This window comes from Diceros bicornis, chromosome 19 (assembly GCF_020826845.1).
Source record: "Diceros bicornis minor isolate mBicDic1 chromosome 19, mDicBic1.mat.cur, whole genome shotgun sequence".
Classification (NCBI taxonomy): domain Eukaryota; kingdom Metazoa; phylum Chordata; class Mammalia; order Perissodactyla; family Rhinocerotidae; genus Diceros; species Diceros bicornis.
This window is the reverse complement of record NC_080758.1, coordinates 35,614,702-35,633,577: the sequence shown is the minus strand read 5'-3', so window position 1 is coordinate 35,633,577 and position 18,876 is coordinate 35,614,702. Positions and strand designations below refer to the sequence as shown.

Genomic DNA, 18,876 nt, shown 5'->3' with positions numbered 1-18,876 from the left:
TAAGATGTTTGAGAACCACTAAGGCTCTTGATCAGGGAAGCAATCTTATCAGATTAGCATTTTAGAAAAATCACACTTTGTGTAATAGATCTAATGGATGGAGGTGGCAAATTGGGGTCAGGGAGGACATTTAAGAAACCATTGATGCCCTGGCAAGAGATGACTGTGGCTGACCTGAGGGAACTGAGAGAGCGTAATTGAATTAGAAAATTAACGCAGTTTTACGTATTTAATTCATTCTCATCACAGAAGTGGCCCGGGGCAACGCCAAGGGAGATAAAATTTTAGTATAGTCCCATATTTGTCTGAGTTAAGTAGAGAACAAATATAAGAATGAGGTTATTTGATTTTTTAACCAACTTTTCAATTTAGGATTCCTAATATACATCATTTTCTATAACTTTGTCCTCTAGAATATTGATGGCAATCTGTTAAATTAGACTCTACTATCATGTGTTAGGTTGAAAAATACTTTGGTTTCTAGAAGTTCATTCTGTGGTCATCTTACCTAGGACCACCACCAGCACCATCACCTCTCTTTTCTTCTCATCCCTGTGAATCATGTGACTCGTGCGGCTACATATTTTCATAATGTTTTGCGCATTATGAAAGTAGATAGCCCAAGTGTTTACTGAGTAAAATCCTCAGTGAAAACTATATGAATATATATATTAGAGCTCAAAAGCAAGAGGAAGAGAGATGGGGCATTTGACATCTGAAAGGAAATAAGTTATTTACACATGTACAGTTTACACTGTCTAGTTTTTCTGTAACTATTTATTTCATTTATTTAACAAACAAGAATCATCTCCATGACAACAACTACATTAAGTAGTGCGTATGCTCAATCTGGAGGTGGGGGGAGGGATGGCGGGGCCAGTTCTGGGAAATCTAGTTCTCATTCTTTCACAGATATTCTAGAAGTCACATGGATTCACTGAGAGTCTCCCATCCTCTTTCATTTTCCTTTTACCAGAAAGATGCAGATTATGTTTGCAGGAACATGAAATCATGGGCAACTGGAAAGATCTCAGTGAAATAGCCCCTCTTGCCACGATTTTAAGAATTGCATTTTAATGAATGCAAATTGGAGTGCAAGATGTAATCTCTTGCTGTGGTTAAACTCTGCCCTTGGAAAACTTCAACACAAACTCCAAACATGTATTTGAGACAGGATTGCCAGAACTCACGCTAACAAACAAATGGCTTTATGAGCAAAGGCATAATGCTTTTTAGAGTTTTTTTTTTAAATTAAAAAAAAATTTTAACTAGGCTGTCTCACATCCATAGTGGCTTTTTGTTTCTCAGAAACTCTTCTTTAACTAGCTCTTTTCCTACATACATTTTTTTCAAGACACTCTCAAAGAATATTCAGTCAGTGTTTCTGGATTGTGTTCAAAACTGCTGCCACCTATCTAGGATTTAATTACTAAAGTCCTGTAAGATAGCACAGTCCTGGGTCAAAAGCTATAAGGGCTTGAGGGAAAATCTTAAGTACTTACATTTCACTTTGGTATTTCAGATGAAATATGGACATAATGTGTTAATAAAATTGATAGCAAACACTGCTATTCCCTATTGACTGTCATATTTGTCAATCAATTAATGTATTGACTGGCAAATTAACAAATGTGGAATGGTAGATCAGTAACTCTAAGGATTAATGAAAATATCAAAGATTCATGAACATTGTGCTAAGTCAGAACATTTTGACCCTCTCATTAATTCAACAATGTTTTTCTCTCTGAGTTAAAATAAAATGTAAAACTGTTGACAAGGCTTCATAAGCAGCTAATGAAAGAGGCTCATATCTGGTCATAAATTATTCTTACTTTCTTTGCTGCTCTGGGTACTCATGATCCTATCTTCTGAGCAAACCATTCTGTCACTTCCTCCTGCATTCCCAGCACTGCCTGGAAGAACATGGAAAACCACATGAAATGATAGAAGATATAAACTATTACTTAAGTAGCACTTACTTCAAATCAAAGGCTCTTTATAAGAGCAATCTTCACTAGGATGAGAATTTATTGTTAAAAACAAAACTCAAACAGACTTGCCAAAAGCGTCCAGCAAACAAATCTTCCTTCACCTACTCATCTTCTTAGCTTATATTCCCCACACCATCAGATGAAAATAATAATAATGGTTAATATTTACCTGAGTGTTCAACATGTGTCAGGCTCTTTTTAAACACTCATTCAACTCATTTCATCTACAAACCAATCTTATGTGGATTATTATCCCCATTTTATAGGTTAAGACTCCGATGCACGAAGTTAAGTTACTTGCCACTTACATAGCAAGAGAGTAGCAGATCAGGGATTCAAATCCAGGTGGTCTGACTACTAAGCAGTTAATCACTTTTTCATACTGTATAGGATTTGTTTATTGATAATATTCAATTTCTCAGAACACAGGTTGTAGCTACATGATGAGACATCTGAATATAAATCGAACTGCATACATCCTCAATCATGGGGTTCATAAAATATTATATTTGATTTTTTTTTATCTTTGATTTCATGTTTGGTATCACTCACACAGCTAGATAACCAGAGCAAACATATCAATTATAAATATATTTTACATTGTTTGTTAAGGTTATTTATGGATGCATCTAGACTTTTTAAAAAAATATCATACTACATCTCTTTATTAGAATAGATAAACTCATGCAAGCATTAAATCTGAGCTGTCCAATATGGCAGCCACTAGCCAAATGTGGCTAAGTTAGTTGAAATTAAATCAAAGTAAAGTTTCAGTTCCTCAGTCACACTGCCACATTTTTATTACTATGGCTACACGTGGCTAGTGGCTATTGTATGGAGCTGCCCAAGTCTAGAACATTTTCATCATCACAGAAATTTCTATTGGACAGCACTGTGTTAAGGCCGTATCTTTAGAGAATTATTTTCCAAACATGTTTTAAATGATAGTGTATTGGGCTTCTGGTTCAAAATGTTGCACTGAGTACATATGTTAGCGTCTTACCAAACCTAAGAATCCACTGAAATTAAAGTAGAGAAATCCAAAAATACATGAGACTTATGACAGCAGAGCAAAGGAAGATGAGGGGCACAAATAGCAGAGAAATTGCAAGAAATTTATGAAAGAAATAAAACATAAGGGGGTGAGTTGATAGGAGGAAGATGCAAAGAAAATTGCCTATCAACATAGGCTTCGTGAGAACCCTGGAGGAGACAGGGGCAAATTATATAATGGAATGCCTTAGAGGCTCTAGGTGTCCAGTCTGCAAGTGTGACAGGGATGGGGATGAGAAGTGGAGACTGAAAGCAAGGCCATTAATTGGAGTTCTGTTTGTGAAACTATTGCACCAGCCAACAATCCTGTCCCCCTCGCTCACCTCTTCTGCAGTGACAGGCAACTTAGCATAGTAGCTTGATCCTTTCTAAAGGAATAAATGCATGGCTGGGGCAACCTCTGGGTGGATAACATTTACAATGTGACATGATGTAATCCTCGTTCTGACACTCGAGGAGCTCACAGTCCACTAGCCACTTAGTTAACATTCCTGGCCTTGTCCCACATGGAGACCAGAAGGAATTTCTACTCCAAGCAAAGACTTGGCGGGAATGAAGTTGATTTCAAAACAGCCCAGGAAGCCTATAGCAGGTCCCCAATCTTTCTTCCTTAAGTATAAATGGAAAATTTAGCATCACAAGGCATATCAGAAACACCAAAACATAGAAGACTAAGATAAATCTACAGAAAAGCTGATACCAGAAGAAAGAGATAAAACAACAAAAAGAACTTTAAAAATTCCAAATGATAGACCCAGCGAAGTTGAAAATATACCTAAATAAGAAGAATCTGCCATGAAAAGAAAATAAGAGTATAAAAAAGAGCTACCAAAGATTAAAAATATGATTTCTGTAATTAAGAATGAAATTGTTGATTAGACAATAGAATCAATGGCGTTTCCCAAAAGTAAAACAATAATAAGATAAATAGAAGGAAAATATGAGTAAATGAAGGAAAGGATGGAAGATTGTTTAAAATGTTCAATATCCAACTGATAGGGGCTTCAGATAGAAAAATAAAAGAAAGAAGTAGGGAGGAAATTATTAAAGACAGACAATGTCTGGGGATCGCCCTGTGGAGTAATGGTTAAGTTCGACGCACTCTGATTTGGCAGCCCAGGTTGGTGGGTTTGAATCCCAGGTGCGGACCTCCACCATTCATCAGCCGTGCTATGGCGACAACCCATATACAAAATAGAGGAAGACTGGCACAGATGTCAGCTCAGGGTTAATTTTCCTCAAGCCAAATAAAGGGGAGATTAGCAACAGATGGTAGCTCAGGACAAATCTTCCTCAGCAAAAAATAAATAAATAAATAAAAAGACAATGTCTGGATGACATAAGGCATTAGATTGAGAAAAAAAAATCAGAGCTTATTACATCCCTGATGAAATTTCAGAAAAAAATGTGTATAAAGAGAGAAAACAAACATTAAAACAGATTACTTACAAAGGAATGGGAGTCAAACTGGCTTCAATCTTCTTGTCAACAACAGTGGGCACTGGAAGACAGTGGAGTAATGTCTTTAAGGTTCTAAGGAAAAGGATTTTTCAACCTAGAATATCATACTTAATCCAATTATCATTCAAACATAAGAGAAGTTAAGTGCTCTATAAGTTTTCCTTCAATGTATTCTTTTTTAGGAAGTTACAAAGGAATGTGCTATGAACAAATGAGAACATAGAACAAATGAAGCCATAAATTAGACCACAATAGATTCAACCCAGACTGAGTAGGAGCAAGCCTATAGGATGAAGGTCGGCCGTAGACCTTGAGAGTAACCTGAGCAGGATAGAGCAGGAAGATAGAGGGCTCAGGGGGTTGTCTCCAGGGGGAAAAGAAGATAATTTAAATAGGTTAGATAGAATAATTGAAAGTTTGAAGAACTTGAGGATACTCTAAAGTCTCATGATAAATGGAGGAAAAAAAAAAGAAAGGCAATTAGGAATCCAGGAAAAGGAAGCTGTGTAATAAAACATCTGTGGTCCAAATATGAAGCAACATTAAAATGTAAAATATGAATCAATCAATGAGGTGGGGAGAAACATCATCTTTCCACCTTGAGGCTACGGCCTCTTCCCTCTGAATGATTCAGAAGTTTCCAATGAGATCTCGCAAGATGTAGTGTGTGCTTGGATTAAAACAGATAGCTAAAAAAGTCTCACAGAAACGTTAGATTTTATATTTAATATGAAATAAATATAGAATATCAATCGTATATTGAGTATATAACAAAATGCATAACACAACACAGGCTTACAAGTGTATAGATAACATAGAACGTAGTTAGTTGGTAAGCACTGACAATTCATACATCGGAACACCTTTCATACCATTTCACTGCATTTTACGGTTTGTCATAGCATTTCGTAAAGGTGGATTCTAACAACAACATGATGACATGATGTCTTAGTCAGCTTGGGCTACCATAACAAAATAGCATAGTTTGGGTGGCTTAAACAGCAGACGTTTATTTTCTCACAATTCTGGAGGTTAAAAGTCTAAGATTCAGGTTCCAGCATGATCATTCTGGTGTGGGCTCCTCCCTTGGGTTGCAGAGGCCACCTTTTTGCTTTCTGCAAACATGGAGAGAGAGAGGGAGGGAGCAAGCTTTCTGGTGTCTTCTTATAAGGGCCCTAATACCATCATGAGAGCCCCACTCTCACAACCTCAGCTAACCCTAAATCCTTCTCAAAGACCTCATCTCCAAAGACTGTCACATTGGAGGTTAGGGCTTCAACATATGGATTTTGGGGGGACACATTCAGTCTATAAAACATGAGTTTAACATTTTCATGCCCCTATAATTTTAGAAGAAAAATAATACCAGCATCATTTTAAACTAAAGGAATATTTAAAAACTAGTATTCCATGAAACACAGTTTGGAAAATGGTGTTTTAGCATAAAATTTTAAAACAACCAGAATTACAGATTCTCCTATGAAACCTTTTTTTCTTACTCTTAGTGAGGTCTGCCCTTGATCTCCACTGCTGAATTTATAAATATATACAATGTTCTGTATCCATTTGGTTAAGTTTCCAAAATCTGATTTTCACTACAACCTTGGGCCAAACATTTTTGAGTGTTAAATTTGAGAACTAGTGTTGCTTTCATAATCCTCTTAGCTAATTGTTTATTATTGGGAGCATGCTGAAAACAATAGTTTAAAATATAAAAAATATGTTGGAAATTGATTTAAGAGAACATTAATCTACTTTAAAACTGTATTTTCAGAAATCAATACATTTTGATGCATAATTAGAGATGTGGCATATAATTTTAATACTACATTTTTGATATACTTCAATGAGCAAAATACGGTTAATTACAGAACAATATAACAAAATAATTACTGAAGTTGTAACTTTGTATTAAAAAATGTTTTTGGTATAGACTTGTTCATTACTTGTTACACTTACAGTGCTTACCACTTATATATTATTTTATGCTATCCAGTTTGTAGAGGAGTAATTCTGCTAAATGCTAACTGGTATGATCTTATAAGTAATAATAAAAAATACTTAGCAGGAGTACTTCCTTATGTGGATAAATAAATTTTAGCTGCCTGTCAATTTGCTATCTATTGATAATATTATTTCATAACTAAATTGTTGTTGAGTGCTAACTTTTTTTGGCCAAGCAAACTATCACTAACTATTCTAGATCTAACCCTTCGGTGTATTTCTATGCTAAAGGTTGCAAGCAAGGTATATATGTGTGAGGTCAGGCTCGCTTTGACTGGGATGCTTCCACTAAACCCAAGCCTTCTAAGTGGCCTTTTCCATACAATGGTTGTCTTGCTCTTTCTAGGTGATGATGCCAGGGAGGCAGTGAAACACGGTTTGGATGGGATCTTGGTGTCGAATCATGGGGCTCGACAACTCGATGGGGTGCCAGCCACCGTGAGTTTCAGCAAATGCCAGGATTTCTCTTTGGAGTTCTCATTTCTATCACAGCTTTGACTATCTCTGTGTCTGCCTCTTCTCCGTGTATATTTTTGTGTGAACACTCAAGGTAAAATATGTGTGAATATATGAGATCTCAGATTTTAAGTTTAATGGCATATAACTACCTAAATTAGATCATTAATTAGTCCAATACATTTATTTGTAAACTTTTATAAAAGTCCCTGTTAAACAATAAGTCCTTTGTGGGCAGGGGTTATTCTTGTATTTATAGGATCACTGATAGGTATAATGTGAACTGGAGTATGAAACAAATGATCTTGCCATGAGAATCCAAAGAAGAGGAGCTAACAGACAATTGCAATTACAAAAAGCTTAGGTGGAGTTTGAGAGCATTGGTACAACTGTGACAAGAAGTCAGGAGGAGGGAAAGGAATTTCCTGTGGATCTGGGGGTTGGAAAGCTGCAGAAAGAAGGTGGGTGGGTGGGAAAAGGAGATAGAAATCCTATGGCTCAGGTGAGGGAAAGTTGGCTGGAAACAGGCTACTCTGCTGGAGCTGTGACCTACCTTGGCTGCACATTAGAATCACCTGGGGAACTCTAAAGAATCCCAATGCCCAGGCTGTGCCCAAGATCAATTCATCAGAATCTCTGGGGTTGGGGGGCATAGGGACCAGTATTTTTTTTTTTTTTATTGATGTTTTAATGGTTTCTAACATTGTGAAATTTTGGGTTGTACATTTTTGTTTGTCCATCACCCCATATATGACTCCCTTCACCCCTTGTGCCCACCCCCCACCCCCACTGCCCTGGTAACCACAGTCCAGTTTTCTCTGTCCATGTGTTGGTTTATATTCCACATATGAGTGAGATCATACAGTGTTTGTCTTTCTCTTTCTGGCTTATTTCACTTAACATAATACGCTCCAGGCCCATCCATGTTGTTGCAAATGGGATGATTTTGTCTTTTTTTACGGCTGAGTAGTATTCCATTGTATATATATACCACATTTCTTAATCCAATCGTCAGTCGAGGGACACTTAGGTTGCTTCCACTTCTTGGCTATGGTGAATAATGCTGCAATGAACATAGGGGTGCATAAGCCTCTTTGGATTGTTGATTTCAGGTGCGTTGGATAGATTACCAGTAGTGGGATGGCTGGATCATAGGGCATCTCTATTTTTAATTCTTTGAGGAATCTCCATACCGTTTTCCATAGAGGCTGCACCAATTTGCATTCCCACCAGCTGTGTATGAGGGTTCCTGTTTCTCCACATCCTCTCCAACATTTGTTGTTTTTTGTCTTGGTGATTATAGCCATTCTAACGGGCGTGAGGTGGTATCTTAGTGTTGTTTTGATTTGCATTTCCCTGATGATTAGTGATGTTGAGCATCTTTTCATGTGCCTATTGGCCATCTGTATATCTTCCTTGGAGAAGTGTCTGTTCATTTCCTCTGCCCATTTTTTGATCGGGTTGTTTGTTTTTTTGTTGTTCAATTGTGCGAGTTCTTTATATATTATGGAGATCAACCCCTTGTCAGATGTATGTTTTGCAAATATTCTCTCCCAGCTGGTTGGTTGTTTGTTCATCTTGATTCTGGTTTCATTTGTCTTATAAAAGCTCTTTAATCTGATAAAGTCCCACTTGTTTATTTTTTCTTTAGTTTCCCTAGTCTGGGTAGGCATGTCATCCGAAAAGATTCCTTTAAAACCAATGTCAAATAGTGTGTTGCCTATATTTTCTTCTATGAGTTTTATAGTTTCAGGGGACCAGTATTTTTTAAAGCTACCCAGGAGATTCCAATGTGCATGTATGGTTTTTATACACTGTACACACTGAGGCAAATCAGAGTCCAGAATCTAGGTATAAAAGTAAACTAAACTGACTGGAAAGGTGTGGGACTGAGTAAGAACTGTAAAGGAGAGCAGTTAGCCCCAAGAGGGCCAAGAGTTAGGCAGACCAACAGAGGCAGTAGGGCAGATTTTAAGATCAAGGATTGTGGGCCCAGAAATGGAACAAAAGTCCTGGGGACAGACACGTATCCTGGAGTGGACTTCATGGATCCGTGATTCAGAATGGGGGCCAGGAGCTGTCAGTGGGGTAGGGTGAAATGTTAAAAAAGGAGTTCTCTTACATGCTGTCTACTTGTAGAGACTTGGCCAATGTTCTTTTAGATGAGGCAATTGTGTTGTAGGTGCCTTTCACCTCTGCTCTGTCCCTGGGTGGACCCCTGATTTTAGAAGTGTGAGCCTAAATGTGGAATGGGAAAGAGTAGCATGTGTTTGAGGATTACCAAGTAATCCATTTTGTTTGTAGTGTCTGGTGAGACTGAGGAAGTCCTGGGAAATATGCCAGCCTGGAGAGGTGCAGGAGGGGCTCCTTGAATATTAGGAGTCAGTGGCTATGCAATAGAAGAGCCTTGACTTAGCAGCACTAAGTCATATAAATTGGATTATGTCATCCCAGGAGGCAGGAAGATCAGTTAGTTGGCCTGGATAATTGTGATTGCCAAGGAAAAGAGAGAAGGGCCCAAATTGTGACCCTGCAGAGGGAATTAATTTCTGCTCCAAACCTTAGTTTCCTCACATTTTAAAGTTTAAACATAATTATATTATTTTTTTGGTGACTTTAAACTTCAATATTCAGTAATCTGATTTATTATAGGCAAAGTAAGCTAGCATCATGTAACAAAACTTGAAAAAATATATTTACAAAATAATGTGGGTGGGCTTTCCAGACCACCATCTCTGAACTGGATCATTTATATGCATTTCCCTTCTTTTATCAGAGTGGTTCAGTCAAAGTTATTATATGGATGGCTTTAATTCGGATGAGCAGTTGAATTTATTCAAACAACTGGAAGTAGAGTAGAACAAATAATTTAGTCAAGTAGCCGTGGATTATTATTTCATTGAACTAGCAGGTTGCTTTAGCTAAATCCATTGACCAGTTGTGTAGGTCGTAGGGTAGATTAAATGACTACAGAGGAATATTGGGTGGACATATTTGTACTTACAGTTTTTTCTGAAGCACTAATGGTAGGAACGAACCAAGTCTTTGCACACTGAATGATCACACAGTCAAGAATTTAAATCATAAAATTGGAAGTTTTTAGCCCTTTCCGAGTCAGCTTGACTTATAGAGACTCATCTTTTTAGATGATATTAAATGTTACCTGCAGGTAAACAGAGGTGGAGAGTGAAGACCTCTGGGCAGAGAGAAGAAGTTGGTCACAGCTCAAGGCTTTTTCGCAGATTTATGCTTCCCATGTATGAAGACATAGACTTAGTGTGCAGGCCAAATTAAGTTTGTTTTCTAAAAATAAAATCTAAATCTACTGAAATCAAATCTAACTAGATTTTAAGGGAAAAATATCTAAATAGTGTGGTTTATTTCCCTCTGGCTGAGGGGATATGGAAATTTATCTAAAAGGGCTTTTTGAGCTGTGGTCTCGAAGACTGTTTTTAAAAAAACAATAACCCTCCCCTTTGCATGCTGTGTGCAAGAGAGATGCTTACTTGAGTCTTGCTTCATACTTCAGAGCAAATTTAAGGCCCATGATGGTGAGAGAAATGTGAGAAAGGATTCAGTTTATGGTGAAGATGTTTTTCCCTCAGCCTGCGGGTTTTGAGGTGAGTGGCAAAAGGCTTGAAGGAGGCTGTTGTGTAAAATTTTTCAGTAGATGCACAGAAGGCTTTGCTGTCCTGCAGATTCTGTGACATCATAAGTCAGAGCCAAAAAGGCAGAGTGATGTCATGGGAAGAGCACTGAAATGGGAGTCCAGAGTCTTGGGTTCAAGTCCTTGTCTTGCTTTTTCTAAGGGGTGAGGGCTGAGTGAGCAAGTTGCTCAGACTTTTCAGCCTGAGCCTCTTCATAGTGTTGTGTTGGTTGCAAAAAGAGAGTAGCTGGACTACCTGATTTCTACATTTCTACAAATCACAGAGCTCCCGTGGATGGAGAAATATTTATCACTAGGAGTCCGAGAACAGGAGTTTAACTTCAGTTCGTCTTAATATCATACTACAGAGAACCACTGCGAGACCTCTGCTATACCCAAAAGGAGTTAAAAATTCACTTCATGTCAAGGTCCTTACCCTCAAGGTAGTAACGTGCCAAGACTGGTCTTGAAGTAATTAGAGAACAATGTGACAGAATCAAATTGATTTCCCAAAGCCATAGTACTGAAATATCTCAACCTGGGGTCTAATGACAGAATCTCTGGAGTCTTTGAACTCTAGGAGCATTTTTTTTCATTTTTACATTTTTATTTTAATGATAACTGGACCCAAACTACCTTAAGCTTGAAAATACTACATTCTTTTCCAGTGAAAATTCTCAACTGCGAAACATTGTCATAAAATAAGTGTTTGGGTTGTTAAGACAGGGGTTTCCAAAACTGGGGCCTTAACTGTGTTCTGTGAGATCTAAGAGATTTTACTTTTCCTTTTAAAAGGGATCTATGCAGTTCTACCTTTGAGAAACACTTGATGTACCAGTTAGCTTTTGCTGTGTTACAAAGCACTCTGAAACCAACTGGCCAAAACTCAATAGCCATTTATTCGTGTCACAATTTTGTGAGTTGGCAATTTGGGCTGAGATCTGCTGGGAGGTTTTTCTGGTATTAGCTGTGCACACTCATATGCGTCTGTGGTCAGCTGCTGGGTCTACCAAGACAGTCTGGTATAGGATGACCTCAGCAGGGACAGCTCTGCATTGTCACACACCTGGCACATTAGGTAGGCTGGTTCTCATGAGGTGGCAGATATCCTAGAGAGTAAGTGCAAGCATGCAAGGCCTCTTGAGATCTAAGCTTAGAATAGGCACACTGTCACTCCTCTCGTGTTCTGTTAGTGAAAGCAAGTCACAAGCCTGGTTCGGATTCAAGGGGTGGGGAAATAGACTCTTCTGGCCCCATTTCTCCCCCATGATGGGAGGAGCTGAAAGGTCACGTTGCAAGAAAATGAAGACAGGGAGGGAAATAATTGCAGCCATTTTTGCAACTGCAAACAATCAGCCCAGCCTAGATGGACCAGTGATTTTCTAAGAGCATTTAGTAGAAACACCCCCAGAGCTGCCTGGTGAAGTGTGGTGGGTGGGGAAGCGTAGAGAGAGTCAGGGGAGGATTTATGGGCAGTGGCTTGGACTCTGTCTCCTTTCGCTTTTAGGTAAAGCAGTTCTGGCTTTATCTGCTTTTGTTCGTGCGCTGCTGCTTTGGTTTGAAACCTTTAAAGTGTTCCACGCCTAAAATGCCAGAAATCAGGAGTGTCACAATGGATGTTAGAGGGAGAGAAAAGAAAGGTGAGAACTCCCTGTGAGTGAAAGTTTTGTGGGACAGGGAGCATCCTGGAAGAGTGTGACTTGAGCAGGAATGGGAAAGAGGAGTCTCTTTGTGAGTCGGATCCCTGTGGCATACTTCTTGAATCTCTGTTGGGTTCTTTTCGGATCCCTTAAACCACTTGGCATAATGCCTCGAATATACCAGGTCCTCAATAAAGTGTTTGATAAGTCAATGAATGGATGGATGAGTGAGCAACAGCATGTTGGGATCTTACCACATTTTCCTGTAGATTAACCCCACTGGAGTTAAGCCCACAATTAGTTGTCTAAAGAACCACTAAGGAAAGAAAAGCTGAAATGAATGGTCTCTTAGATGTGTAGCAAGCTGAAAAGAGGAAATATAACTCATAAAATAGTGGATATTTCTACTATGTTTATTTATTTAATCTCCTCTGATCAGAATTATTCTCTGAAATATATAACCAGTAAAACTGCAGCTACAGAAAGAAAGAGGAGGAGGCTAGAAATGCTCAGCAATGGACAGAACATCCTTGTCCACAGACACATGAAACACCAGTCTGGGCTCCGTTTTATAACCCAGGATTCACATTTTAAGTGTCCTTATTAGTTTCCTTTTAGGCCAGGTTGGGCGTTGGAAATAACCTAAACAGACTTGATTTACGTAACTTTGAAAATGTGTATTGACTCCAAGCTAGCTAGTGTTTTTCTTTGGTTCTGGTTCCAATGGGGAAATATGCTTAATTACAGCTCGCATCATCACTTGGAAATTGTAGCATTTATATGTTGATGTAACTTGCCTGACTGTAAAAGGAGGACTATGTATAGGTAAAGGGACGTATGTAAATGGATCCAATGCATGTTTGGCAAGGCAGAAAAGCCAAAAGGAAAAGGGGAAAATCACATTACCTGCCAAACATTTAGGGGCCGCACGCCAAGTATTGCCTTCACTTCCTCCAAATCTATAGCCAGCTTTGGTCGTCAGGCTGTTACATAAAACTTTCTTTAAGTTTAGCCTCTAAAATTTTAGGGGAGAAGAGGGAAAGCCTTGGAGTGATTTCAGCACCATTATTTCTAGAAAAACTGAACTTGAATGTGTGGTAGCTTCTTCAGCATGCATTTTAAATGGGAATTGGATTTAATTTTGTATCTAAATGTTTTGGGATGAATCTGGGTAATTTTTACAGATTTTGACCTTGGGAATTGTTTCCATTCCCAAATGCAAAGATTTACATCAAAGTAGCCAGCTGTATCAGCTATTAGCCATTACCAGTATTGGCTAGTAGCCAACTATATTAGCTGTTGCCACGTGATGCTATAAAACAAAAGATTCCAAACTCAGTGATTTAAATCAACAGTCATTTATTCCCATAAGCTTTGTGTCCACTGGGGGTCTGCTGATCTGGGCTTGGTACTGGTTAGGTGGCTCTGCTCCAAGTTTCATGTCCAGCTGGGCTTGGCTGGGCTAGCTCTGCTTCCTGAATATTTATCCTGGGGCCCCAGCTAAAGGGGAAACATTGCCCAGGGAGTGCTGCTATCATGGCAAATGGCACAGGGGCAAAAGAAAGTTGAAATGCATGAGATCACTTAAGGCCTATGCCCAGAAATGGCACTCTTACACCTCTGCTCACATGTTATTGGCCAAAGTAGTTTGCAAGGCCACGGCCAATGTCAAGTAGGGGGCAAATGCACTCTGTTTCTTTTAGCGGGAAACACTTCAAAGTTGCCTTGGAAAAGGAGTGGGTTCAGAGAGGTGTGAAGGCTCAGGAACAATAATGCAATCCACCAGATCAACCTCTATGAGGATCTTGTATTCTCTGGTGCTAATATGAGCCCATCATCAATTGCCAATCAAGACAAGGACCTTCAAGGTGCATATGGTCATATTCCTTTAAAAGCAAGAAAACTATTTTCATGGCGAGTTCTCTAATGTATAGCTGGATGTAAAGCATGTTGGATGGGGAAATCAGAGGACTAAGGTTTTCAATACTAGCTGTGTTCGCATTTTAATACACCACTTGTTCCACTATCCACTGAATATGAATTTTAACAATCAATTGTCAATGAGTAAGTAATGTTTAGAATAATTTATATGAGCAAGATACTTCGTTTACTTTTATGTATTTTATAAAAAATAGCTATAAAAGGTCATTACATGTTTTCAAATTGTGTTTATATTTTTTTAAATTGTGATCTTTAATTTTGAACATCAGGAACAGAAAAAAAAATTTGGGCTTTGAAAGAAAAATGAGCCAATTCCAAATTTAGTTGGCTTTTTAGTTACTAGTATTTGCACTTTGTTTTTGTCAGAAGGGAATAATTTTACTGCTGATTCCAAACCTTCTTAGCTTCTCTCACTCTAAACCTAGTCGGAAGGTGAGTGGCCTTTGGAGCTTGGGTTAGGTAACAATTCAACATGCGTAGTGTCACATCATTGACCTTTTCTCTCCACAGATTGATGCTCTACCAGAAATTGTGGAGGCTGTGGAAGGGAAGGTGGAAGTTTTCCTTGATGGGGGTGTGCGGAAAGGCACTGATGTTCTGAAAGCTCTGGCCCTAGGAGCCAAGGCTGTGTTTGTGGGGAGACCGATCATTTGGGGCTTGGCTTCCCAGGTAATTGGAGGACAAAGAAATAAATATATAAAGCAGGGCGATTTGACAGTGAAATAAATAAGTGAATCAAGTCAGACTGACTTACCCAAAAGATCTGTATCTTTTACTTGCTTAGGGAGAGAAAGGTGTTCAAGATGTCCTTGAGATACTAAAGGAAGAATTCCGATTGGCCATGGCTCTGAGTGGTAAGACTTGTCATTCTCATTTACAACTTTCTTTTCTTCTAGTGGTCTTTAAGCCAGGCTCCTTGGTGGAGAGAAGTCAATTTAAGGGGGAAGAGGATGGAATCATTTGGGGTGTAATTAAATTCAAAGTTGGCTTTATATTTATAGCTTTTGTGTAGAGCACGCTCTGAACTGAGGAACTCTACAGTGTGCTTAGTCTGTACCAGTCACTTAGCCTCTATCTTTGGCAGTCTTATCAGGGATATTTGGGTGAATATGACTACCTTAAGGGTAAATGCTATATCAGACTCTTCCTCATTTCATAACTAATGAGCAATTAAGCTAACTGGCTAGTCAACACCTCCACTTGAATGTCTAAGTGGCATCTCAAACTCTACCTGTCCAAAACTGAACTGCTAACTTTTCCTATTAAACCTCCTTCACCTGTAGACTCTCTAATCTCAGTTCATGTTAATATCATTGTTTCAGTTGCTCAGATCAAAAATCTCGAGTCATTCTTGACTCTTCTGTCATACTCTCACATCCACAGGGGCTCTATCTGCAAAATATAATCAAAATCTGACCTCACTCACCACCTCCACTGCACCACTCTGGCTAGAGCCATCACCATCTCTCTTCATCTTGGATATTGCAGTAGTCTCTCTGTGTATCCTTCCCATCATCATCTCTCTTCCCTTAGGTATTGCAGGTCTGTCTGTCTATCCTTGCCTCCTCCCCCTCCCAGCCTATTCTTCTCACGGCAGTCAGAATGATCTTCTTAAACATTAATTCAGGTCATGTCACTCTTCTGATCAGAACCCTCCAACTAGTTTAATCAGAGTAAATGCCAAGGTCCTTACAATGGTCTATGAGGCCTTAAGTGCTTTGACCTCTGTCACTTCTCTGACCTCAACTCCTACTACTATCACCGTTGCTTATTCTGCTCAGGCCACATTTGCCTCCCTGTTGTTCCTGGAGGCTCTTCCCCCGGATATCTACATGGCTAACTCCCTTGCGTCTTTCAAGTCTTTACTTAAATCATATCTCAAAGGGTGCCGTACTGACTGCCCTGTTAAAAATGGCAATTCACCCTCCACCCACCTACTCAACTTCTAGTTTTCTTTCCCTGTTATTTCATTCTTTTTCCATCACACCTATCATATCATCTATCATGTAATTTACTTTTTAAATTACATGTATTCTGTATTATCTGTTTCCTCTCTAGAATATAAGAAGCACAAGGCAGGGATTTTTGTTGTCTTCACTGCAGAATTTCCAGTGTCTAGAGCAGTGCCTGGCACATAAACAATATTTGCTGAAGGAAAGAATAAATAAATAAGCACCATTATTACTAGTAACTGATTTAAATTTGCCTCAGAACGGACCTCTAGATGCAAAGAATGACCTTGAGTTAATTATCAACTCCTCAATTGTGAAGGTAATGAGGGTTTCCTTTTTTATGATCCGTATCATCCAGCTTGTCCCCATAGATAGGATTCCTGAGATCAATGGTCTACTCACTACTGTTCTGAGTCTGTGGACACAGCCTCAGTGAGAAGAATGCCATTCTGTGAATCCTCACTGCGCATTTTAATTTGCTACAGACATATCCTAAAAGAGAGCTTTCAGCCGCTGACTCTCTATTAAATGTGGCAGAAAGAATATACTCTTTGTGTTAATAAAAATATGTGCCAGTCATTTTGTGTTAAGGACTGTTTAGGTAATAAAAATGGTCTCATGCCACATAAGATTTGGCAAGCTTACCTTGAATCATAAACCTTACATTTGTCAAGTTTTACATTCCTTGGGAAAACGATTACCTGCCTGATTATTATTGCATTCATTTCATATTAAATGTATGCATTATTTTTTCAGGGTGCCAGAATGTGAAAGTCATCGACAAGACATTGGTGAGGAAAAATCCTTTGGCCGTTTCCAAGATCTGACAGTGCACAATATTTTCCCATCTGTATTATTTTTTTTTTTGGCACGTGTTACTTGACAAAGAGACACTGTGCAGAGGGTGACCACAGTCTGTAATTCCCTACTTCGATACAAAGGGTGTCGTTCTTCTCCAACAAAATAGCAATCCTTTTTAGTTCATTGCTTTTGACTTTTCAATGAGTGTCCTAGGAACCTTTTAGAAAGAAATGGACTTGAATCCTGGAAATATATTAACTGTTAAAAAGAAAACATTGAAAATGTGTTTAGACAACGTCATCTTCTGGCAGGCTAGAGTGCTGAAAACCGAAAGATATCCTTTGGTAAAATTGGAGGTGGCTGATACTGAGGTAAAAAGATATTGATCTCACTGTTTATAACTGGCATTGCATTTAGATATCCTTGATACAGTGTTCTTAAATTGTAACCTCAGGTCCAAAAGGTTGCACATGCCTGGAGAAACAGGCGATTTGGATTCACAACACTGAGGGGTACCACTTGATCGAGTTGGGATGAGTTGGTGATAATTTGTGATTTTTTACATTCTTTTTAACACCCTGAGCTATGCCACTTCTTTGAATGTAGATTTCCATTTAAATCTTTAGTGTCTGAATATATCTGAATATTTTATGATATATATTGCTTCTTAATCACAAACAAATAAAGCATTTTTTGAAAATAATATATCTAGTGCGTTTGTAACAATATGGAATTCAACCACTTTAATCTTTGAACCTAATTACCTCCCTGTTCCCCTTATGCATACCCCATCTATTCTCTTACACCTCCTGGTTCCTCTTCTTTATTCTTCTGTTTCTTTTCTATTCACAGTCACATGCAGGGCCAGCTACATAATTTGTGAGGATCATGCCAAATGAAAATGTCGGCCCCTTGTTCCAAAAGCAGGGAAAGCCCTTTTCCTTTCTTCCGCAGTTTTTCTCTTAACCTGTTATGGTATCTTTTATCTGCTATTTAATGTCACATTTCCTTGGGCAGGGGGATACTCACAGGGCAAGTGTGGACCCTCACAGGTGCCTGGGACTCCACCCCGTGACCTGCCCCGACTCTTCTGTGCCTTTTCCCAGGACCCTGCAGGGGGTGGAGAGTGGAACTGTCACTGGGCAGGTGGATGAGCCAGCAGCCGAAGACTTGTTCACGGGAAATGGGGAGATGGCAGGAGATGGGACAATGTGTGATTCTAGGCTCCAAGCCACCAGCACATGTTCCATTGTCTTATCGGCCTTTACTTTTAAAACACAAACTCAAAGACAATAATTAAGAATTTTAAGCCAACAACCACAGAGCATTAAACCCAAGTGTAAGGCTCTCTTCTGAGTGTGGAGTCCTGGGACTGGTCGCACGCCCATGAAGCCCGGGTCACATGACTTTAGATTTATTCCCAACCAGGCATTTGACAGATTGGAGGTGAACTTGAGAGCCAAAGTAATTTTGAAATGGATTTTTCACCATTTCCATGGTTGTTCAGCCACTGTCAAGTATTGAGTAAAACAATTGAGAGAATTACTACCTTAAAACATGTTATGTTTTATTGTTTTATTATTATGTTATATTATTCTCAGGTCTCTCCCCCTGCCCTCTCTCTCTGTCTATCTGTCTTTCTCTCTCTCTCTCCCTCTCGCTCTTCCTTTAAATGCTAGAGCATTCCTAAATACTATGATGAACAAAAACATAGATCTTTCTTTCTGAAATTATATTTGTCTGATAAAGAATTATCTAATAATATTTAATTTTTAATAAATTAATGTAATTATTTAATAATAAAAAGGAATAGTTACCCCTTATTTTTTTCTCCAAATACCAAGAGGGAGTAGTATTGTCATATCATGTAACTGTTTTATGCTTTTCCAATGAATATTAATGAATTAATAGTATACAATAATTGCCTGTTT

The 18,876-nt window shown here is 38.7% G+C and overlaps 1 protein-coding gene across 1 annotated transcript in view; it reads left to right on the top strand.

Moving 5' to 3' along the window:
- The window catches only part of HAO1 (hydroxyacid oxidase 1), a 51,814-nt gene extending 34,843 nt beyond the window's left edge, over window positions 1–16,971 (top strand). Inside the window, exons 5-8 of the mRNA XM_058562153.1 lie at window positions 6,856–6,947; window positions 14,703–14,861; window positions 14,977–15,046; window positions 16,901–16,971. Coding sequence (XP_058418136.1) covers window positions 6,856–6,947; window positions 14,703–14,861; window positions 14,977–15,046; window positions 16,901–16,971 — 392 coding nt within the window. The remainder of the gene's footprint in view (window positions 1–6,855; window positions 6,948–14,702; window positions 14,862–14,976; window positions 15,047–16,900) is intronic.
- The last annotated feature ends 1,905 nt before the right edge of the window (window positions 16,972–18,876 follow it).